Genomic DNA, 20,222 nt, shown 5'->3' on the forward strand with positions numbered 1-20,222 from the left:
CCAAGATCTTTGATATGCTCGTGAGAAAGCTACAAGGCCCACCTCGCCTTTTAAACCCCAGGAGATAACACCTGGATGCTCTCACCTGTTGGGAAGTTGGAAGAAGTCGATGGGGAATCTCCAGGAACCTGCCCAGGTTCTGTTTTTCCTTCCTGCTCGGGAAAGGTGAGAGGTGGGACAGTTTGCCGACGATAACCAGGACATTGCCGGCATAAGACATACGGCTGGCTGCAAAGAAGGAGAGTCACGTTCATGAAATTGACAAGGTAATTGCCACAAACCAAGTCCTGATCCAGCCCAAATAGCTTCCGGTCACCTTGAAGTCTAACTGGTTCATTATGGCATTAAGACAATTGACAATGACCATATTTTTCTGACTATAAGATGCAGTTGTCTATAAGACGCACCTAAATTTAGAAGAGGGAAAACAACAACAACAACAAAAAGGTTTTGGCCTTCACACACCCAATTTTTGTCCCTTTTTCCAGCCCTTTTCCATTTTTAGGAAAAAAACGGGCTGAAAAAAGCCTCGAAAATGAGCTGAAAAAGCCTTAAAACAGGCCCAAAAAAGCCTTGAAAACGGACAGAAAAAAGCCTTGAAAACGGGCCGAAAAAGCCTCAAAAAGGGCAGAAAAAAAGCCTCAAAAATGGGCCAAAAAAGCCCCGAAAATGGGCCAAAAAAGCCTTGAAAATGGGCCAAAAAAAGCCTTGAAAATGGGCCAAAAAAAGCCTTGAAAATGGGCCAAAAAAAAGCCTTGAAAATGGGCCAAAAAAAGACCTGAAAAAGGCCTGAAAATGGGGCATGCGGAGGCCAAAAAAACAGCCGGCGGGTGAGTGGGGCTTCAGCAATATTCGGTCTATAAGACGCACAGACATTTTCACCCCCTTTTGGGAGACAAAAAAGTGCGTCTTATAGTCCAAAAAATATGGTAACCAGTGAAACGGCTTGCCTCCAGAAGTTGTGGGTGGCTCCATCACTGGAAGTTTTTAAGAAGAGACTGGACAACCGTTTGTCTGAACTGGTATAGGATCTCCTGCTTGAGCAGGGGGTTAGACTAGAAGATCTCCAAGGTCCCTTCCAACTCTGCTATTTTGTTAACAGCAACTTCAATTGTCATTGTGTGTCTCCTTGTCTGGAAACTCTACAAGGTAGTCCTTGACTTACGAGACCATTAAGAGACCATTCAAAGTTATGAAGGACCTCCTCAAGTTTATGTAGGACCCAGACTTGAAGTTGTAGTGTCACCGGGTTAAATTTGGGTAGTTGGCATCCCACCGGTATTTATGACGCTTGAAGGTCCCGGGGTTATTTGATCGTCAATTTGCGATCTTCCCAGCCAGCTTAGTACAAGCAAAGTCAATTCGGGAAGCCGTATTTGCGTAGCCATGGTGGCTAAAAAAGATTGTAAAATCGGGGAGTTGTTCATTTAACATCTGCCTCGCTTAGCAATGAAAATTCTCGTCTCAATTGTGGTCATAAGTCAAGGATTATCTCTCTGTGTAAACCTTTTAAGGAAGAGATTAAGGAAATGCAAATAGAGCTGGATAATCAAGTAATTCAGGCTGCCAGACTTTAATTGGACTCTAATTTTCCTTTTATCTCCTCTTCCGAGATCACAAGCCACTCCCTGACATTGCATAATGGAGAAACCTTCATTTCAATCGGGGACCAACCAACTCATCAAAACTGCCCCACCCCCATTTTCTCAACCAAGTTTCAGTAAATAGAGGGAATCCCCGACGTATGACCAGAATCGAGCCCAATATTTCTATTGCTAAGTGAGACTGTTGTTAAAGTGATTTTTGCCCCATTTTATATCAGATTAACAGAGTTGGAAGGGACCTTGTAGGTCATCTAGTCCAACCCCCCACCCAAGCAGGAGACCCTGCACCATTTCTGACCGATGGCCGTCCAGTCGCTTCTTGAAAGCCTCCAGTGATGAAGCTCCTACAACTTCTGAAGGCAACGTCTGTTCCACTGGTTGACTGTTCTGTCAGAAAATTACTCCTTATTTCTAGGTTGAATCTCTCCTTGATCAGTTTTCATCCATTGTTCCTTGTCTGGCCTTCGGGTGCCTTGGAAAATAGCTTGAACCCCTTCCTCCTCTCTGTGGCAGCCCCTCAAATATTGGAAGACTGCTATCATATCTCCCCTGGTCCTTTTCTTCACTAGACTATGCCCAGTTCCTGCAACCGTTCATTGTATGTTTGAGCCTCCAGTCCCCTCATCATCCTGGTTGCTCTTCTCTGCACTCTTTCTAGAATCTTACTGGTCTGCAACTGGTTTGCTTAGAGTCAAACGTGTCAGGACCCAAGCCAAGAATGACATGCGGTGGGTGATTCTTCCAAGTTGAGTTCTTCTATTGTTTCGCACCTATAGACGGACTCTTGCCAGGCTTAACTCTTATGACTCTACAATATAGTCTGGGAACTGTTAGGGAGAGGCTGTCTTCACCCTCTTTCTCCCACACATAATATCCAGTTGAATCCACCCCCTCCCTCCACCTCCTCACTGCATCCCATCACATCTAGAGAAACCTGCAGAAGATATAGACTTGCTATCATGTCTCCCTGGTCCTTCTCTTCACTAGACTAGCCATGCCCAGTTCCTTTCTTGCCACCTTGTTAAGTCAAATCAGTGCAGTTCTTAGTAACCACAGTGATTAAGTGGCTTCCCCATTGATTGTTGCTTATCAGAAAGTCACAAAGAGTCTGCTGTGCCACCAAGAGCCTTGGTGGCGCAGACTAAAGTGCTGCTAACTAGCATCAGCTGCCTGCAATTACTGCAAGTTCGAATCTCACCAGGCTCAAGGTTGACTCAGCCTTCCATCCTTCCGAGGTAGGTAAAATGAGGACCCGGATTGTGGGGGCAATAAGCTGACTTTGTATTAAAAAAGAATACTGCTTGGGGCGGGGGGGGGGCGAAAGCCCTACTAAGCAGGTATATACAAAAGTGTGAAGGCTATTGCTTAACGCATTGTAAGCTGCCCTGAGTCTCCAAAGAAGGGCGGCATATAAATCGAACTAATAAATAAATAAATAATAAAAGGGGATCACAACAGGGTCACCAATGTTGAACCCGGGACACTGCCACCGTCATAAATATGAGTCAGTTGCCAAGCGTCTCTAAATTCTGTTTTTTATTTATTTATTTTATTTTTATTTGATTTATATGCCGCCCTTCTCCGGAGACTCAGGGCGGCTTACAATGTGCTAAGCAATAGCCTTCATACTTTTGTATATTTATACAAAGTCAGCTTATTGCCCCCACAAACTGGGTCCTCATTTAACCTACCTTAGAAAGGATGGAAGGCTGAGTCAACCTTGAGCCTGGCGAGATTCGAACCTGCAGAAATTGCAGGCAGCTGGTCTTAATAACAGGGTGCTTTAGACCACTGTACTACCAAGGCTCCTTGGTAGTGACCAGGGGGGAATGCTACGCCGGTATGAAAAAAAACGTCACCGTTCATTTTTTTTCAGGATCATCCTAACTTTGAACGGGAACTAAATGAACTGTTAGAAATCAAGGACTACCTGTTTTGCTTTTATGAAAATTGTTTACAAATTTGAGAACATCAGCCTGAAGTGAGCCTGGCTGAGGCCAGCTTGGAGGCTTCGGTGTTGGCACACTGGTGAAAAGAGGATAGGGAGTGAGGAGGGAATAGAGATAGCTGGGGTTTTGTAGCCAAAACAAAAGAGTTTCTCCTGTGAACTAAGGACATTCCAACAGCTGGCTGGAGAGAGGAGGAGGAGGAGAGAAATAACCAGGCAACTGGCCAGCACCTAGATCGGACAATGTGACTTATTGTTTGGAGGAAGGGAAAACTTTACTTTTTAATTTCTGACTTCATTTACTTCAAATTTCTAGGTTCTATCATATCTCAAGACCTAAAATGGACACCTAGCATCAAAAACGTCATCAGAAAAGCTCAACAGAGAATATTCTTTCTGCGCCAACTTAGGAAGCTCAAACTGCCCCAGGAGCTGCTGATCCAGTTCTACAGAGGAATGATTGAGTCTGTCATCTGCATCTCCATAACTGTCTGGTTTGGTTCTGCAACCCAACAAGACAGACACAGACTTCAACGGATGGTTAGAACTGCAGAAAAAACCATGGCTACCAACCTGCCTTCCATGGAGGATCTGTATATTGCACGAGTCAAAAAGAGGGCTGTGAAAATATCGACAGACCCCTCGCATCCTGGACATAAACTCTTTCAACTCCTACCCTCAAAACGACACTATAGAGCACTGCACACCAGAACTACTAGACACAAGGGCAGTTTTTTCCTCCCGAACGCATCACTCTGCTCAACAACTAATTCCCTCAACACTGCCAAATTATTCACTAACTCTGCATTACTATTACTATTAATCTTCTCATCGTTCCCATCACCCATCTCCTCCCACTTATGACTGTATCACTGTAACTTTATTGCTTGTATCCTTACGATTTATATTGACCGTTTCCTAGTATGATTTGATTGCATATTTGTTCCCTATGACTATCATTAAGTGTTGTACCTTATGTTCTTGACGAATGTATCTTTTCTTTTTATGTACACTGAGAACTTATGCACCAAAGACAAATTCCTGGTGTGTCCAATCACATTTGGCCAATAAAGAATTCTAATAATTCTAATTCTAATTCTAATTCATTCTATTCTTTTCTTCTTTTCTTTTCTTTTCTTTTTTTTCCTATTCCTATTCCTATTCCTATTCCTATTCCTATTCCTATTCCTATTCCTATTCTATTTTATTCTATTCTATAAGTGAAAACTGTGGGGACTCTCAGAGTTGGTTTCCAGCAGTCTGTTAATATGTTATCTCCAGATAAAACTGTTCTTTGAGGAATCTACCTGCCTTGGAGTTCTGTTTGCGATGGGTGTATTACTTGGATCCCTGACACCTGGGTTGTAAGGCAACCCACCCAAACATATCCACTGCCCATACGAGCTTTTTACCTAATATCAGAGGATTCACTGTCTACATCTGACAGATCCAGCAGGTCTTCTGAACTTCCTTCTTCATCTGAAAAGGATCTTCGAACCTTCGGCTGTAACATGTCCTGAGTGATTTTGTTCCGGGCATCCATACTTCTAATGTCTTCTTCATTACGACATTTATCTAGAAAGATTTAAAAAAACGGACTTCTGTTATGGTGGAGATGCGGATCATAGAATTGTTGCTTAGTTCCAAAGGTGTTTTTTTTTAAAGGCAACTGGACTTTTGGTTTTTAGAATAGAATAGGGATTTCCAACCTTTAAGACTTGTGGACTTCAACTCCCAGAATTCCTCAGCCAGCTTTGCTTTTCCGGGTGAGGAATTCTGGGAGTTGAGGTCCACAAGTCTTAACGTTGCCAAGATTGGAGACCCCTGGAATAGAATAACAGAGTTGGAAGGGGCCTTGGAGATCTTCTAGTCCAACCCCCTGCTTAGGCAGGAAACCCTACACCACTTCAGACAAATGGTTATCCAACATCTTCTTAAAAACTTCCAGTGTTGGAGCATTCATTTTCCCTGAAGGCATTTCGCTTCTCAGCCAAGAAGATTCTTCAGTTTCTGACAGAACGGTGGAGGATGGAAGGATTGATAATCCTTGCAGACATCTGGTCATTAGTACTCTTTCTGAGAGTCATTGAGGCCACTTGGAGGATTATATGTGTCCTCAGGGTCACCTGAATAGTGCAAATGAGTGTGGAAACTTCTTGGAACTGCTGAAAAGATTGTGTTGTAAACGCAGAAGGCTCTACACCCATTTGCGCTACTCGGGTAACTGTGAGGACACAAATAAACCTCCAAGTGACCTCAACGACTCTCTAAAAGAACGCAAATGATCAACTGTCTGCAAGAAATATAAATCCTTCTGTTCCCCACCATCCTGTCAGAGCTGAAGAAGCTTCTTGGATGAGAAGCGAAATGCCTTCAAAGGAAAACAAGAAAGTCCATCTTTGGGACAACTATGACCTGGATGTCTGAAAATCTCCATAGAAAAACTGTTGTTTAGGATCTCAATGGCACTTCCTCAGGATTAAGTCCCAAAGCAGCTCATTATTTCAATAACTTGAAAAGGTACCAAAATGCCCCCCGATTCATGCCTGGTCCTCACACTTATGACCATCACCACGTCCTCATAGTCGTATGATCAAACTTGGGTGCTTGGCAACCTACCTGTACTTATAACGGTTGCAATGTCCTGGGGTCAGGAGGAAATTTGTGCCCTTCCCAACGAAGTCAATGGAGGAAGCCAGATCGGCTTAACAACCGCATGATTCGCTTAACAACCTGGGGTCTTAAATTCGGGTACAATTGCCTTTCTTAGCAACAGAGATCTTCTATCCAATTGTCATAGGTTGAGGACTATCTGAGGTTGATTTGCTGGAATTCTTTTACAAATTGTTCCTACTTTCATCTTAACAAATCTTGTTAAAGAAAACTCTTGAGATGTATACTGGGAAAAATTACTTTTGGTTCGGGCAGCTATCAATAGCTTAATACAGACAGTCCTCGACTTACAACAGTTCATTTGGTGACCATTCAAAGTTATGACAACACTGAAAAAAGTGACTTATGACCATTTTTCACATTTATGACCTTGGGGCATCCCTGTGGTCATGCGATTTACAGTCAGATGTAAATGACAACTGGCTCACATTTAAAAATGGTTGCAGTGTCCAAAGTCTCATTTGATCCCTTTTTGTGACCTTCTGATGAGTAAAATCAATGGGGAAAAGCCAAGTTCATTTAACGATGGTGTTACTAATTTAACAACTGAAATGATTAAGTTAACAGAAGCAAGAAAAGTCACGAAATGGGGGCAAAACTAACTTAACGAATTTCTCACTTGGCAATGTAAAATTTTGGGGGCTCATTTGTGGGTCGTAAGTAGAGGACAACCTGTAGTCCATTCCCAAAGTATTCCCAATTTTCCTTTTTTCGTCTGTACATCACCCTACTACATCCATGCAATGTTGAATTGTGAACGAAAAAAAAAAGTATTTTTTAACGACAAGAACGCTTGCAGAGATTCTGCGTTCCTCACATGCCTGGGTGTTGGATGAGATACGCTTCCACCAAGTTGTTCAAAATGTGATTTTTACAGATCCGTTCCACGGGACAGCGGCACGTCGGACAGAGGGAAGATCGCTCCATCCACCCTGAGTAGCAAGCGGCGCAGAAAGTATGCATACAGGGCTGCAAACTAAAGACAGGCAGGAAGATGGAGGGGGAGAAACACACACACACACAAAAAGATGAATTGAAGTAGGACCCAGTCTAAACCTTGGGAGACAGGAAGAAAATTTTCCTGCCTCAGGTGGAAGGCCTCCTTCTGTCTCCCAAGGTCGTCCCCATAGGCCATTCAAAGCAAATCACCCATATTTCAAAATTCAAAAATCAACTTATCTGTTTTTTAAAAAACAAATCTGGGAAATTGGTATTCACTGCTGACTTACATGTTCATCAAGGTTCATGTCATGGCCATGTACAATGGACTGTGTATTTAATTTAACCCTTCCAGGTTTCCTCTCCTCTCCTCTCCTCCCCCTCCCCATTCTACTCTACTCTACTCTACCTCTACCTCTACTCTATCTCTACCTCTATCCTACTCTACCCTACTCTATTCTACCCTACCTTACCCTACTCTAATTCTCACAACCAAAATACACACGTGGTTCAGAAGGTCTGGAGCTTTTTTTCTTGTCTCGTCCCTACCCATTTTAACTGGAGGCACCTTGGTCCAACACTTTAACCACTACGCCACGTTGGCTCTCACAACGTGGCTGATATATAACTTGGTGGTCCATTGGCTGAGCCAGAAGGCCCGTTTCAGAATGTTCCATGGCTCAAGGCATGGGACTGATGCAACAAGGGAGAAGGACTATGAAGTTGCCACAGAGCCATGGAGCATTGGAACAGTTGGGTGGGAAATTTTGAGTTTCGGGGGGGAAAAAAGACCCTACAGAAAGTGAGGTGAGGAACCTAAGGGAGCTAAAAGCAGAAGGATCAAGGACCTAAACTGGACATATAGTCCAAGTGAAGAAAGAGGGGGATAACTGCTGATACGATGGGAGTCCTCAAGGAAAGTCAAAACAACCTCTGTGTGCAAATTTTAAGCCTTGATTAGAAGTTGAGAACTTGTGGCAGTCTTCTCCATTCAGCCTGCTTCTTCCAGACTCTGAGAGTTGTGATTCAGCAACATTCAGAAGTCACAGGTTGCTTTGCTTTAGACCTCAGCAAGCAGCATTTGGCTTCCTAAGCTCTATGGTCACCAGGTGACTCGGGAAACCTGACTGGTTGCTCCCAAGAAACATGAGCTCCACTTCTTGAGTTGAACCAGCTCGACGCTTCTTGAGTTGAAACAACTTGACACTTCTTGAGTTCAACCAACTCAATGGTTCTTGAGTTGAATCAACTCGACGCTTCTTGAGTTGAATCAACTTGACACTTGAGTTGAATTAATTTGACGCTTCTTAAGTTGAATCAACTTGACGCTTCTTGAGTTGAATCAACATTTGGCTCTTGGGCTTCAAGAGGCAAGCAGGGCAACCCTGTTTCAATCACATTCAATGGCTACAAAGGTGAGGTATGACCAAGGTTCTCAACTGTCTTTCTCACAGTCTACTTCTCTTCGAAGTCCTACTGTAGAGAATGAGCTAGTTCAGCCTTTTCCCTCCATCAAACCTTCTTCGCTTTATGTTTTCCACCAGACATACGTTCTCCAGCGAGCCACCAGCTCATATGGACTACTCCCTTCCCTCTTAATCAACCTACAATCACTGTCCATCCACCCATACCTGACACAGTCATGAAGCAATTCCTGGCAGATGATGCAGCTCAGGCTTTCTCCCATTTTGTCGGGCTTCATGGTTGCTGATTTGGCATCTCCAGGGTCAGGTTTCATTGCGTGTCCCTCTGGGGTGACCACCTGAAGGGCAGAGCTGGCTTCACCATCTGCAAGAGAGGTTCTTATGTCACATTGGGAAAGGCATGTAGAGGAAAAGACAGCATGGAACCCAACACATTGTTGCTCAACAATCAAGAGGTTGAGTGTTGGCCACAGAAATGAGAGCAGCTCTTTAATGTTCACAACCCCAGATTAGTCAGTGGAATAGCTTGTCTTTCAGATATGTGGGTGCTCATCACTGGAGGTTGTCCAAAATAGGCCATTTGACTGGGATAGTATAAGGTCTACTCCCTTGAGCAGGAGGTTGGGATAGAAGACCTCCAAGATCCTTATGATTCTATGTTCCATATTCTAAGGGCTGTGTATTGTGGCCCGCCAGCTGCCAACGGAGCTGGCGGCAGACTCGGACGATGAGGAGGTTGAGGAGGAACTTGGGCCAGTTCTGGAGTCTGGGGAAGGCTCTGATGGATACTCTGCGTCGGACGCAGAGATAGAGCCAGGGCCATCCGACATTTCTCAAGCTACTGGAGAGGCAGCTGCCTTTGGAGGTCGAGATGAGTGAGGAGGAAGAACAGCTGGGGCCTGTTCCAGATGCACGTATGCGCAGAGCAGTTAGGAGAGGTGAACAAAGGAGGACAAGGAGTCGACTCGGGAAGCAAAGCACACGTGGACGCCGAATGGTCCCTCCCTGGCTGGGGAATAAATAGAAGGAAAGGGGAGCGGTGGTCGTAGGAGACAACCGTTCGGATTTCGGAAGATTTTGCTCATCGTGTTTCGTGCCTCAGAGATTGCTTACCAGAACTTAATTTACAGCTTTGCAGCAGCAACTGATAAGGTCTGTTACTACAATTAACTCTTCGAAGGATTATTGCCTGGACTTTTCGGTGTGTAAATGCCATTAAGTCATAGGAGATAAATAGAGGTTTTTCGGGACAATGAGTCTGTTTCTTTCTTGTTTCTGCTAAGGCTGGGTCAGAACAGTATGATCTTAGCTGCTGTTAAGAAGGTATCAAATCTCTCCCTGCAGAACACAAAAAAACTTTGCCATATACCAACCTCTTCTGATTTTCTTCCTAACAGGGTAGGGTGAATCTTTTCCTTCCCTTTCCGAAAGCTGGAACATGGCTGTTTTCTCTGCGTCCCTCAAAGAAGCACCAGAAGTTTCTGAATTTACAACAGGCTGCCTGAGTTGAAGCAATGTCTCTGGTCCGGATGGTACCAATTTGAGCAAAGTGGGTGCAAAAATTAAGGTGCGAGGCTGGGATCCTGCAATCATGGAAAGAATGATCACGGTGAAGGATCTTTGGACTCAACCAAATGACTCTGGAACAGGGGTCACCAAGTTTGGCCACATTAAGGCTTGTGGACGTCAACTCCCAGAATTCCCCAGGCAGCACAGCTGGCTGAGGAATTCTGGGAGTTGAAGTCTACAAGTCTTAAAGTTCTCAAGTTTGAAGATCGCTGCTCTGGAGGAACAGTTCCCGTTCTTGACTTCTTCAGCCAATCCGAAAGGTGCTTTTTCAGGAAGCAACTGGACTTCTTTTGAAGACATTTCGCTTCTCATCCAAGAAGCGTCTTCAACTCTGACAGGAGAGTGGGGAATGGAAGGATGAACCCACTTTGAATGGTGTGGGAGTAGGAATGGATTTCCAGAGGAAAAATTGCAGACTACAGGAATCATTTGCACTACTCAGGTGACCCTGAGGACACAGATAAACCTCCAAGTGCTTCAAAGATCCTCTAAAAGGATGCAAATGACCAGCTGGCTGCAAGGAGTATAAATCCTTCCATTCCCCACCATCCAGTCAGAGCTGAAGAAGCTTCTTGGATGAGAAGTGAAACATCTTCAAAAGAAAAACCAAGGAAGTCCAGTTGCCTCTTGAAAAAAGCACTTTTGGGACAACCATGACTTGGTACTGAGAATCTCTACAGATTTCCTGAGCCAATCTTTGTCTATTCATCCCCTTCCACCTCTAGCAATACTATGGTCACCCTTCAAAGGATGATTCAACCTTTGGCCCAAAGAGGCTCAACCTTTACCAACTATTGAAGGGTCCGTCTTCTCAGTGGATGTGGACTCAAAGGGAGAGGTAGGAACGATTTCGAAGAGGTTTGACGTCGAAGTGGATGGCTGCGGTTCTTCGTAGCTTGTCCGAGAAGCTGGCGGCGGGAATGCTGTTGAGGTCCCATCATTGCTTTCTCTGGTGCTTGAGGTATCTTTGGTTGTGTGGCATGCACTGTCAAGCTTGGCTTCTGGAGATGGAGAGAGGGAGAGCGTGACCTCAACTTCAACGGATAATTGCAGAAAAAACAATGGCTACCAACCTGCCTTCCATGGAGGACCTGTATACTGCAGGAGTCAAAAAGAGGGCTGTGAAAATATCTACAGACCCCTCGCATCCTGGACATAAACTCTTTCAACTCCTACCCTCAAAGCGACGCTATAGAGCACTGCACAACTAGACACAAGAACAGTTTTTTCCCGAATGCCATCACTCTGCTAAACAAAATTCCCTCAACACTGTCAAACTATTCACTAAGTCTGCATTACTATTACTATTAATCTTCTCATCGTTCCTATCACCCATCTCGTCCCACTTATGACTATAACCATGTTGCTTTAATCTTTCAATTTATATTGTTTTTTGTTTCCTAGTACGATTTGATAGCTTATTAGTAACCTTGACTATCACTAAGTGTTGCATCTTTTTATTCTTGATGAATGTATTTTATTCTCCTTATGTGCACTGAGAGCATATACACCAAAGACAAATTCCTTGTGTGCCCAATCACACTTGGCCAATAAAATTGTATTGTATTGTATTGTATTGTATTGTATTCTATTCTATTGTATTCTATTCTATTCTTCTCTTCCTTACTAGTATCTATCTCTTCCCACTTATTACTATAACCATGTTGCTTGTATCTTTCAATTTATATTGTTTTTATTTGTTTCCTAGTATGATTTAGAATAGAATAGAAACTATCACTAAGTGTTGTATTTTTTGTTCTTGATGAGCGTATCTTTTCTTTTATGTACACTGAAAGCATATACATCAAAGACAAATTCCTTGTGTGTCCAATCACACTTGGCCAATAAAGAATTCTATTCTAAACAACAACAACAACAAGGCCAGGAGAGCTGCGAAGAACTGAAATGTCTCCTTGGTAGAGGTCCATGGCTCAATTTCTTCCGTGCAACTTTAACTCACCTCCTGGATCGTTAGCTCCATCCTTTTTGGGATGCAAAGATTCGTACAGGTATGCAACGTCTGAAAGAAGAGAAGATGGTTGAACTCAACAGAGCAAAGCAAGATGGCCCTCCTTATAGGTTGTGGGTGCCCCATCGCTGGAGGTTTTTAAGAAGAGTTTGGACAACCGTTTGTCTCCTGCCTGAGCAGGGGGGTGGGCTAGAAGACCTCCAAGGTCCCTTCCGACTCCCGTTATTCCATTTTAAACCCTTTAAAGAGCAAACGAGTAAGTCTCATCATCGCATTAAGCCCAATAAAGACCTTCATCCGAGCACACCAAAAATCTATGAAGATCCCATGACCAGGACTGATAATATCGTGTTGAACGGTAACCAAGAATTTGGTTAACTTGAATTTGACGCAAATGTTAGAAACCAGAGACGTTGAGCAATGTCCATTGTTTTACTTTTAAAACTAATAAAATATTTAATTAATAAAAAAAAAAAAGAATTTGGTTAAGTGTCGAGACTTCATGGGTCAACAGTCAAAGCAGTTGGGCTGGCCAATTGGTTCTCCCCTAGACTCTTTGGACTCCAACTCCCATTGACCACATTAACTGGGCTGAGAGGAGTCGGTCGAAGTCCAGAGGGCTCCTTCAACTCCCAGAGTTCCTCAGCCAGCAAAGCTCGCGGACTTCAACTCCCAGAGTTCCTCAGCCAGCAAAGCTCGCGGACTTCAACTCCCAGAATTGAAAACTGGCTGAGGAACTCTGCGAGTTGAAGTCCACAAATCTTAAACGTTGCCAAGGTTGGAGACCCCTGCCTTATTGTATAAACCTGTTAAAGGGGGTGGAATTAAGACTCTCTTACTGTTTTCGGGATCGTATTTCCTGTAAACAACATAGATCACGTCTCCAGTTTGCAAAGGGCAGGTCTGTCTCTTCACCACTTTCTGTTTATTGATCACTGTTCCGTTAGTGCTGGAGAGGGAGGCAAGAAACACAGGTGGGATCAAGACAGAATTGTCTATTGGCCCTTGTGCGATTGGACATGCAAGGAATTTGTCTTCTGTGCATAAGCTCTCATTGTACATAAAAGTTGTAAGTGGTAAGTCACGACCATAAAGGTGATAATGATCATCCTAAAATGGCCATCGGTCTCCTTTCTACCACTGCTGACATAGGTTTAAGGCCACCGCAACTTACAACAGTTCATTTAGTGATACAGCAACGTATAGATTTAAAACAGAGGTCTTCAAACTTGGCAGCTTTAAGACTTGTGGACTTCAACTCCCAGAATTCTCCAGCCAGCTATCCACAAGTCTTAAACCTGCCAAGTTTGAAGACCTCTGATTTAAAACCAGAGCTATTCCTATTGGGTATCTTACCAGAGAAAACTAGTAAAGATAATATAAATTTGATTATACATGTAATAACAGCAGCAAGGATTGTTTATGCACAAAAGTGGAAAGCAGAGAATATACCTTCGGAGGGAAAAGTCATTAAAAAAAAATCTTAAGATTGCGCAGAAATGAATAGATTAACTATGATGATAAAAGAAAGAGAAGATACAGAATTATTTTAAGATATGGAATAAAGCTTACTATTGGTTGGAAAAGAGATACAAATAAGTTTTTAAAAGAGATTTTAAAAAATTGGTTGTAATCAGAATAATATATTAGTGGAAAATCTTTTGTAATGGATTGGGTGAGATTGAAGACAGAAGAGGAGAGAAGAAAACTTTTGAAGGTAACACCGAAATGTCACATGGAAGAAATGAATGATGTACTAAATGTTTGTCTTAAAAAATTAAAATTAAAATAAATAAATAAAAAAAAAACCCCAGTTCATTTAGTGACGATTCAAAGTTACAATGGCACTGAAAAAAGGGACTTAGGATCAGAGGTGGGATTCAGCCGGTTCGGGGGAATGGATAGTTACGACCAGCGGCTGGGCCACCCACACACCTCGGCACTATCTCGTCTTATACAATCACATTTTTGACGCAGTGCACATGTATGAGCGAAGCTATCCTGTCCTATACAATCGCCGTGTTTTTGACACAGTGTGCAGGTGGGCAAGGCTGCACCTGCACGAGCGCGCTCACATTTTCGATTCTGGGCGAACCGGTTGTTAAATTATGTGAAGCCCACTCTCTGCTTAGGACCATTTTTCACCCTTACGACCATTATGGCGTCCCCATGGTCAGGAGATCAAAATTCAGACACTGGCTCCTATTTTTTAACAATTGCCATGTCCCCAGGTCTCCTGCTGTGTTTCAGGCTTAGGACCTTTGTAGTCTTCCCTATGATCATGTGATCAAAATTCAAAAGCTTGACAATTAGACTCATATTTATGACGGTGGCAGTGTCCTGTGTGTGTGTGTGTGTGTGTGTGTGTCACCTTTTGCAACCTTCTGGCAAGCAAAGTCCATGGGGAAAGCCAGATTCAGTTAACAACCGGGTCCCTGACTTAACCACTGCAGGGATTTAGTTAACAATTGTGGCAAGAGAGGTCGTAAAATGGGGCAAAGCTCCCTTAACAACCGTCTCGCTTAGCAGCTGAAACGTTGGGCTCAGTGGTGGGATTCTACCGGTTCGCCCTGGTTCGGGCAAATCGGTAGCGATGGCAGCAGGAAGCTCCACCCACCCACCCAAATGTCATCACAGACACTCTGTGCATGTGCAGAAGCACTGGATGCGAGCAAAGCGAGCATGCAACGCTCACAGTTCCGAACCAGTAACGAAGGTAAGGGAAACCCACTATTAGTTGGGTTCAATTGTTTGTTTCTGAAGAAAAATCAAGCCTTACGAAAGAGACACCCAAGAAATATTCATGGCTGAATAAAAAATAAAATGGTTGATTGTTGATAAAGGAGAAAATAATTTATATGTTCTTCTTTTCTTTACTATATTACTGTTTTTTCTTTCTTTTCTCTGTTTTATTTTCTACATGAAGGATTTTTTTTTTAGTTTGTATTAGATGAATTTTTAAAATAAAGTTATTATTAAGAAAAGAAAACATGCAAGGCAGAGATGACATTAAAATTTAATAATACCAAAAAAAAAAGAAAAGAAAAGAAAAGAAAAGAAATATTCATTTTCACCCGCAAAACCACAGAAAAAGGATTAAGAACGGCACGCTGACCTGGTATCCTGTAGCAAAACCTGACCGGATTTTTCATCCACTGTTATTTTACAGTGATAGCCAGACACCAGTTTATTGCCAGGAAAGGATAAGTCACAACCTTGGAAAGAGAGAGAGAGAAAGAGAGAGAGAGGAGGAAAAAAAAGAACATTGCTAAATTTGCTAATTTCACCTGAACTCTCAACAAAGCCTCCTGCCATTTCTCCCCAATACCCCCACAATTTTGCACATAATTTCATAACGGGAGGGCAGTTATGTTAGTTTTTTACGAGCGCAAGGCTAGAGTTTTGGGCACCTTTTTTTCTGCCAATGGTCCACTCGTTTTTCTGCAGCAAGACATGGGGCTCGGCTTGTTCCACCCCCAACCGGATCAGCTTCCCCCATGGTTGAGGCTTTCCGATGGGTTGTATGCACCCTCCGAGGTCCATGTGCTCCATCTGGACTTCACATCTGCAAAGAAAAGGGAAGAAATACATAGATGCAGGAGAGGGGTGGGTGATCTGATCTAGGCTTCCTTAGAAAGGATGCAGAACAATCTTAGTCCCGGCAAACCGGGACTTTAATTCAAACGGCTGTGGATTATTGTCATTCCCAGTCCAAAAGGCTTCTCAAACAGTCTATCAGGGGAGTGTTTACAAACACCCACCTTATCTCCCTTGGAATGCTGCCAGAGAACTAATTGCCACACGCAGGGCAAGGCCCAACTTAGCACAGAGTCAAACAAAGCTTTTCCAGAGCTTTTACCGACCAGATGAACTAATTGCTTCCTGCAAAAGCTCACATTCTGTTCGCTCCTCTTTTATGTCTTATGGGAGGGGCCAATCATCACCAAGCCTTACTCCCAAGTCGACCCTGCTTTCTTAATTGTTCCTGTCTCCTGGCAGCTCTGCACATGCGAACACTGGGAACAGGCTCCCGCTGTTCTTCTGCCCCGCTGATGTCAGACTCCGGAGGCAGCAAAGAACTACCAGATGGCTTTGGCCCCCTCTCTGCCTCCGACGCAGAGCCCTCATCAGTCTTCCCCAGACTCCAGGACTGGCTCACGTTCCTCCCCAACCTCTTCACTGTCCGAATCTGCTGCTAGCTCTGCTGGCCGCTGGCGGGCCACAACAGTGAGTTAACAGCAGCTCTAAAAGCTTGTTGAAAAGTTGAGCTTTGAGGGGGGGGGTGTTTGTAAGCAGCCCAGACCCATATATATGGGAGGGGTAGTTCTATACACATTTGGAAATATATGCATTAAACATTTCCCTTCTCAGAATTATGGGTGATTTGTGTCTTTGTCTCAGGTCCTCTATCAGTGGCTGGGAGTTTGAGGGTTCTGCGCAGGATTCTGACCAATTCCTAATCTTGCTCACTTTCAAACATAATTGTTCTCAGAATTATATTATCTCATAATTACATTTACGTGATATTGTAATATAGGATAAAACTATCTCACCACTGCATTTTTATCCTGCCTTTTATACAAAGACACAGAAATATGGTCCACTCAAGGCAGCAAATACGCCTAACGCTATCTGTCCATTTTCTCCACTACAGTGGAGATGAAAGTGGGCCCAGCTTTTATATTTTATACGCGTACACAACACACACTCAGGCACAACTCCCCACACACATACATATGCAACACACGTTCGTCTGGGAAAAGAAATGACTTTGCATGGATCCAGCTAAGGAAACCCTGTCCCCATATTCCTCAGTTGCACTGGCTCCTTTCTACATCGCTTTGCACACTTCCACACTAGACTCCTTCTCTTTGCACGTGTGTGCATACACACACACAAACACACACGCTTGGGAAAAGAAATGACTGCTAAGGAAGCCCCTTCCTGATATTCCTCACTTGCCCTGGCTCTTCCACATCCCTTTGCACATTTGCGCAAACATCCTCCTCCCTTTGCATGTGTGTGCATACACACACATAAATGCTTGGGAAAAGAAATGCCTTTGCTAAGGAAGCCAACTTCCTGATATTCCTCAGCTGTATTGGCTCTTCCACATCCCTTTGCACATTAGTCTCCTTCCCTTTGCATGTTTGTGCATGCACACACAAACACAAATGCTTGGGAAAAGAAATGACTTTAATAAGGAAGCCAACTTCCTGATATTCCTCAGCTACACTGCCTCTTCCACATCCTTTTGCACACTCGTCCCCCCTCCCTTTGCACGTGTGTGCATACACATACACACAAACACAAATGCTTGGGAAAAGAAATGCTAAGGAAGCCCCGTCCCCATATTCCTCAGCTGCATTGTCTCTTCCACATCCCTTTGCACATTTGCACACTTGTCTCTTTCCCTTTGCATGTGTGCACGCACACACAAATGCTTCGGAAAAGAAATGACTTTGCTAAGGAAGCCCCCTTCCTGATATTCCTCAGCTGCACTGGCTCTTCCACATCCCTTTGCACATTTGCACACTCATCTCCTTCCCTTTGCATGTGTGTGAATGCACACACACACACACAAATGCTTGGGAAAAGAAACGCCTTTGCTAAGGAAGCCCCATTCCCATATTCCTCAGCTGCATTGGCTCTTCCACAGCCCTTTGCACGCTTGCACACTCGTCTCCTTCCCTTTGCACACTTTGCACGCCCTCCCCGGCCGCCTGCACCGCCTTTCGCAAGCCCAGCTCGGCCCCCTCTTTCCAGGCAGGGGCCCCTACGAGTGGGCTGGCCTCCCCCTCCCCCCAGCCTCTTCCAGGGGGGGGTCTTGCTCCTCCCCCGCCCCTCCCCTCCCCAGCCGGGCCTCCCTGACCCGCAAAGCCCCTGCTGGCTGTGGATGCTGGGACCTGTAGTCCTGCCCCACGGGGAAGCGGGGGGCGCCCGGTCGGAGCCTCCCCCGCCCGGCGTCTTCCGCCTTGGAAGCGGTTGCTGGAGAGGAGCCCGAGGGAGCCTCGCCGCTCACGCCGCCCGGGAAGCCGCCGCCGCCGCTGTCAACACACCCGGCCAGCCCTCAGCTGATCCGGAGGGGCGGGGCCAGGGGCGGGCACTCGACGCTGATTGGCCGGCGGGGCTGCGTGGCGCCGGCGGGGGGTGGATGGGTGGGGGCGGGGAAAGGAAGCGTCGGCGTCGAGGTGCGCGAGGCGGCGGCTAGAGCGTCCCGCGAGGGCCATAGAGGGGGAGCTAGAGCGGCGTGCTTTGGGCGGGGACACGTGCTTGGGCGAACCAGCTGGTAGATAGCTATATAGATATAATTACATACATACATATATACATACATACATATATATATATGTATGATATATAGTTATATAATTATATCTATCTATCTATCTCTATAACCTCTATCTTTTATATATATATAAAATATATATAGCTATATAAGTAATCATATAGCTCTGATGGGATAAATGATTTTAATTTGGTTTTAATGGGGTTTTAAAATTGGTTTTAAAACGAGAGTTTTAAATTCAGCCTATGATTTAATTATTTTAATCTGCTTTTAAATTCTATTTTGTACATTGTTTTTATTATGGCTGTACACCACCCTGAGTCCTTCGGGAGAAAATAAAATAAAATAAAATCAATCAATCAATCTCTCTCTCTCTCTCCATATATATATATATATATATATATATATATGTTTTTCTTCTAGCCAGGTTTTCCCTACGTAACCAAGGTTTTTTGTAGCTCCACCTTGGTTACGTAGGGAAAACCTGGCTAGAAGAAAAACACACATAAACCCTACGAAGAAGAAAATTGATATATATATATATGTAATTATATCTATATATCTATCTTATATATATATATATATATATATAGTTATATAAGTAGTTATATCTCTATATCAGTATCTTTTATATAGATATATAATTACCTATATAGGTAAAAAAAACATACGCATATAGAAACCCACACATACACACACACATATAATATATACACACAAATTATATCTATATTATAGTGTGTATCTATGTGTGTATATATAACGTAACATTAACAGAGTTCGGAGGGACCTTAGAGGTCATCTAGTCCAACCCCCTGCTCACTCAGGAGACCTATACTAGGGATTCGAACTGCCGAACTTTCTGATATGTGTGTGTGACTGTGTGTGTGTTTTTATGTGTGTGTGTGTAAATATATATAAATTCATAAACCATTGTAATATAATCAATGCAAAGTAGGACTACATAATACAAATACAACCATTCCATACATTGTATATTGTATAATATATTCAAATGGGTGATAGACCATAACGAAATATATATCTCAACACAGTACGTTGTACCTGATAAATGGTGAATATATTCCCATAGCATTTAGATAATATCAACTATATCAATACCCCAAGAATTAGAAATCACATTGGTGGACCATCATTGCATCTTCTAACAGCCATAATCGCATCAAATATACAGCAACGTGCACTAACCAATTCAAAACGCCCAACGCTTCCAGTTCTCAAGCACCGAGAGAAGAATCCACCATTCACTAATCCCAACTAGGAGCAGCAAGGCAGGCTTCTTATACAAGTATAAATGGAGAGTCCCATTCTCCCTGCTCCCTCATTGGCTGTGAAAATGAAAAGGAGGCACTTGAAATGAAAACAGCTGTTGGCTATTGCCAAGGTGAATGATTGGGGCCAAAAAAGGAATGATTTGCAGAATCCAGGCAGCTGAACGTTGAAACTTTTCATGACCCAACTAGGTGATATCATCAGTTGTTAGAAGGGAGTGGGGTTTGTTCTGTTCTATCAGTGTTGGTGGGAGAGTTCTTGGTGGTTCCAGTAAACACTCCCACCAACACTGGTGCCACTGGAACAGAGAGCAAACCCCCACTCCCTTCTAACACTGATGATGTCTCCTGGTTGGGTCATGAGACGTCTGCAAGAAAACCACCTCAACTCAAAAAGCACCAAGGGAAGGGCCCCACGGCATCGATTCTAACTTTTGCAAGAGACGATAGCGGTAAACTCCTTTTTTAAACCAAAAAAGCTACAGGAATAATAATAAAAAAAAAATGTAAAAGTT

The 20,222-nt window shown here is 43.7% G+C and overlaps 1 protein-coding gene across 5 annotated transcripts in view; it reads right to left on the reverse strand.

Annotated features, from left to right (window-relative positions):
- CHFR (checkpoint with forkhead and ring finger domains) overlaps positions 1-18,311 on the reverse strand; it is a 30,863-nt gene extending 12,552 nt beyond the window's left edge. For 2 of the 5 annotated variants that reach the window (XM_034435832.3, XM_034435830.3), the window contains exons 1-10: positions 15,537-15,853; positions 15,242-15,341; positions 12,966-13,075; positions 12,118-12,177; positions 10,946-11,158; positions 9,962-10,171; positions 8,796-8,952; positions 7,047-7,201; positions 4,965-5,127; positions 86-228 (exon numbers count right to left, since the gene is read on the reverse strand). In XM_034435832.3, coding sequence (XP_034291723.2) covers positions 86-228; positions 4,965-5,127; positions 7,047-7,201; positions 8,796-8,952; positions 9,962-10,171; positions 10,946-11,158; positions 12,118-12,177; positions 12,966-13,075; positions 15,242-15,341; positions 15,537-15,717 — 1,492 coding nt within the window. In that variant the 5' untranslated portion in view covers positions 15,718-15,853. Of the gene's footprint in view, positions 1-85; positions 229-4,964; positions 5,128-7,046; positions 7,202-8,795; positions 8,953-9,961; positions 10,172-10,945; positions 11,159-12,117; positions 12,178-12,965; positions 13,076-15,241; positions 15,342-15,536; positions 15,854-17,998 lie in introns of those variants that run through there. The other 3 variants (XM_087880261.1, XM_034435833.3, XM_087880262.1) reach the window with 3 other exon arrangements.
- Between the last annotated feature and the right edge of the window lie 1,911 nt (positions 18,312-20,222).

The sequence above is a fragment of the Pantherophis guttatus genome, chromosome 17, assembly GCF_059756535.1.
Source record: "Pantherophis guttatus breed Tessera chromosome 17, ASM5975653v1, whole genome shotgun sequence".
NCBI lineage: Eukaryota > Metazoa > Chordata > Lepidosauria > Squamata > Colubridae > Pantherophis > Pantherophis guttatus.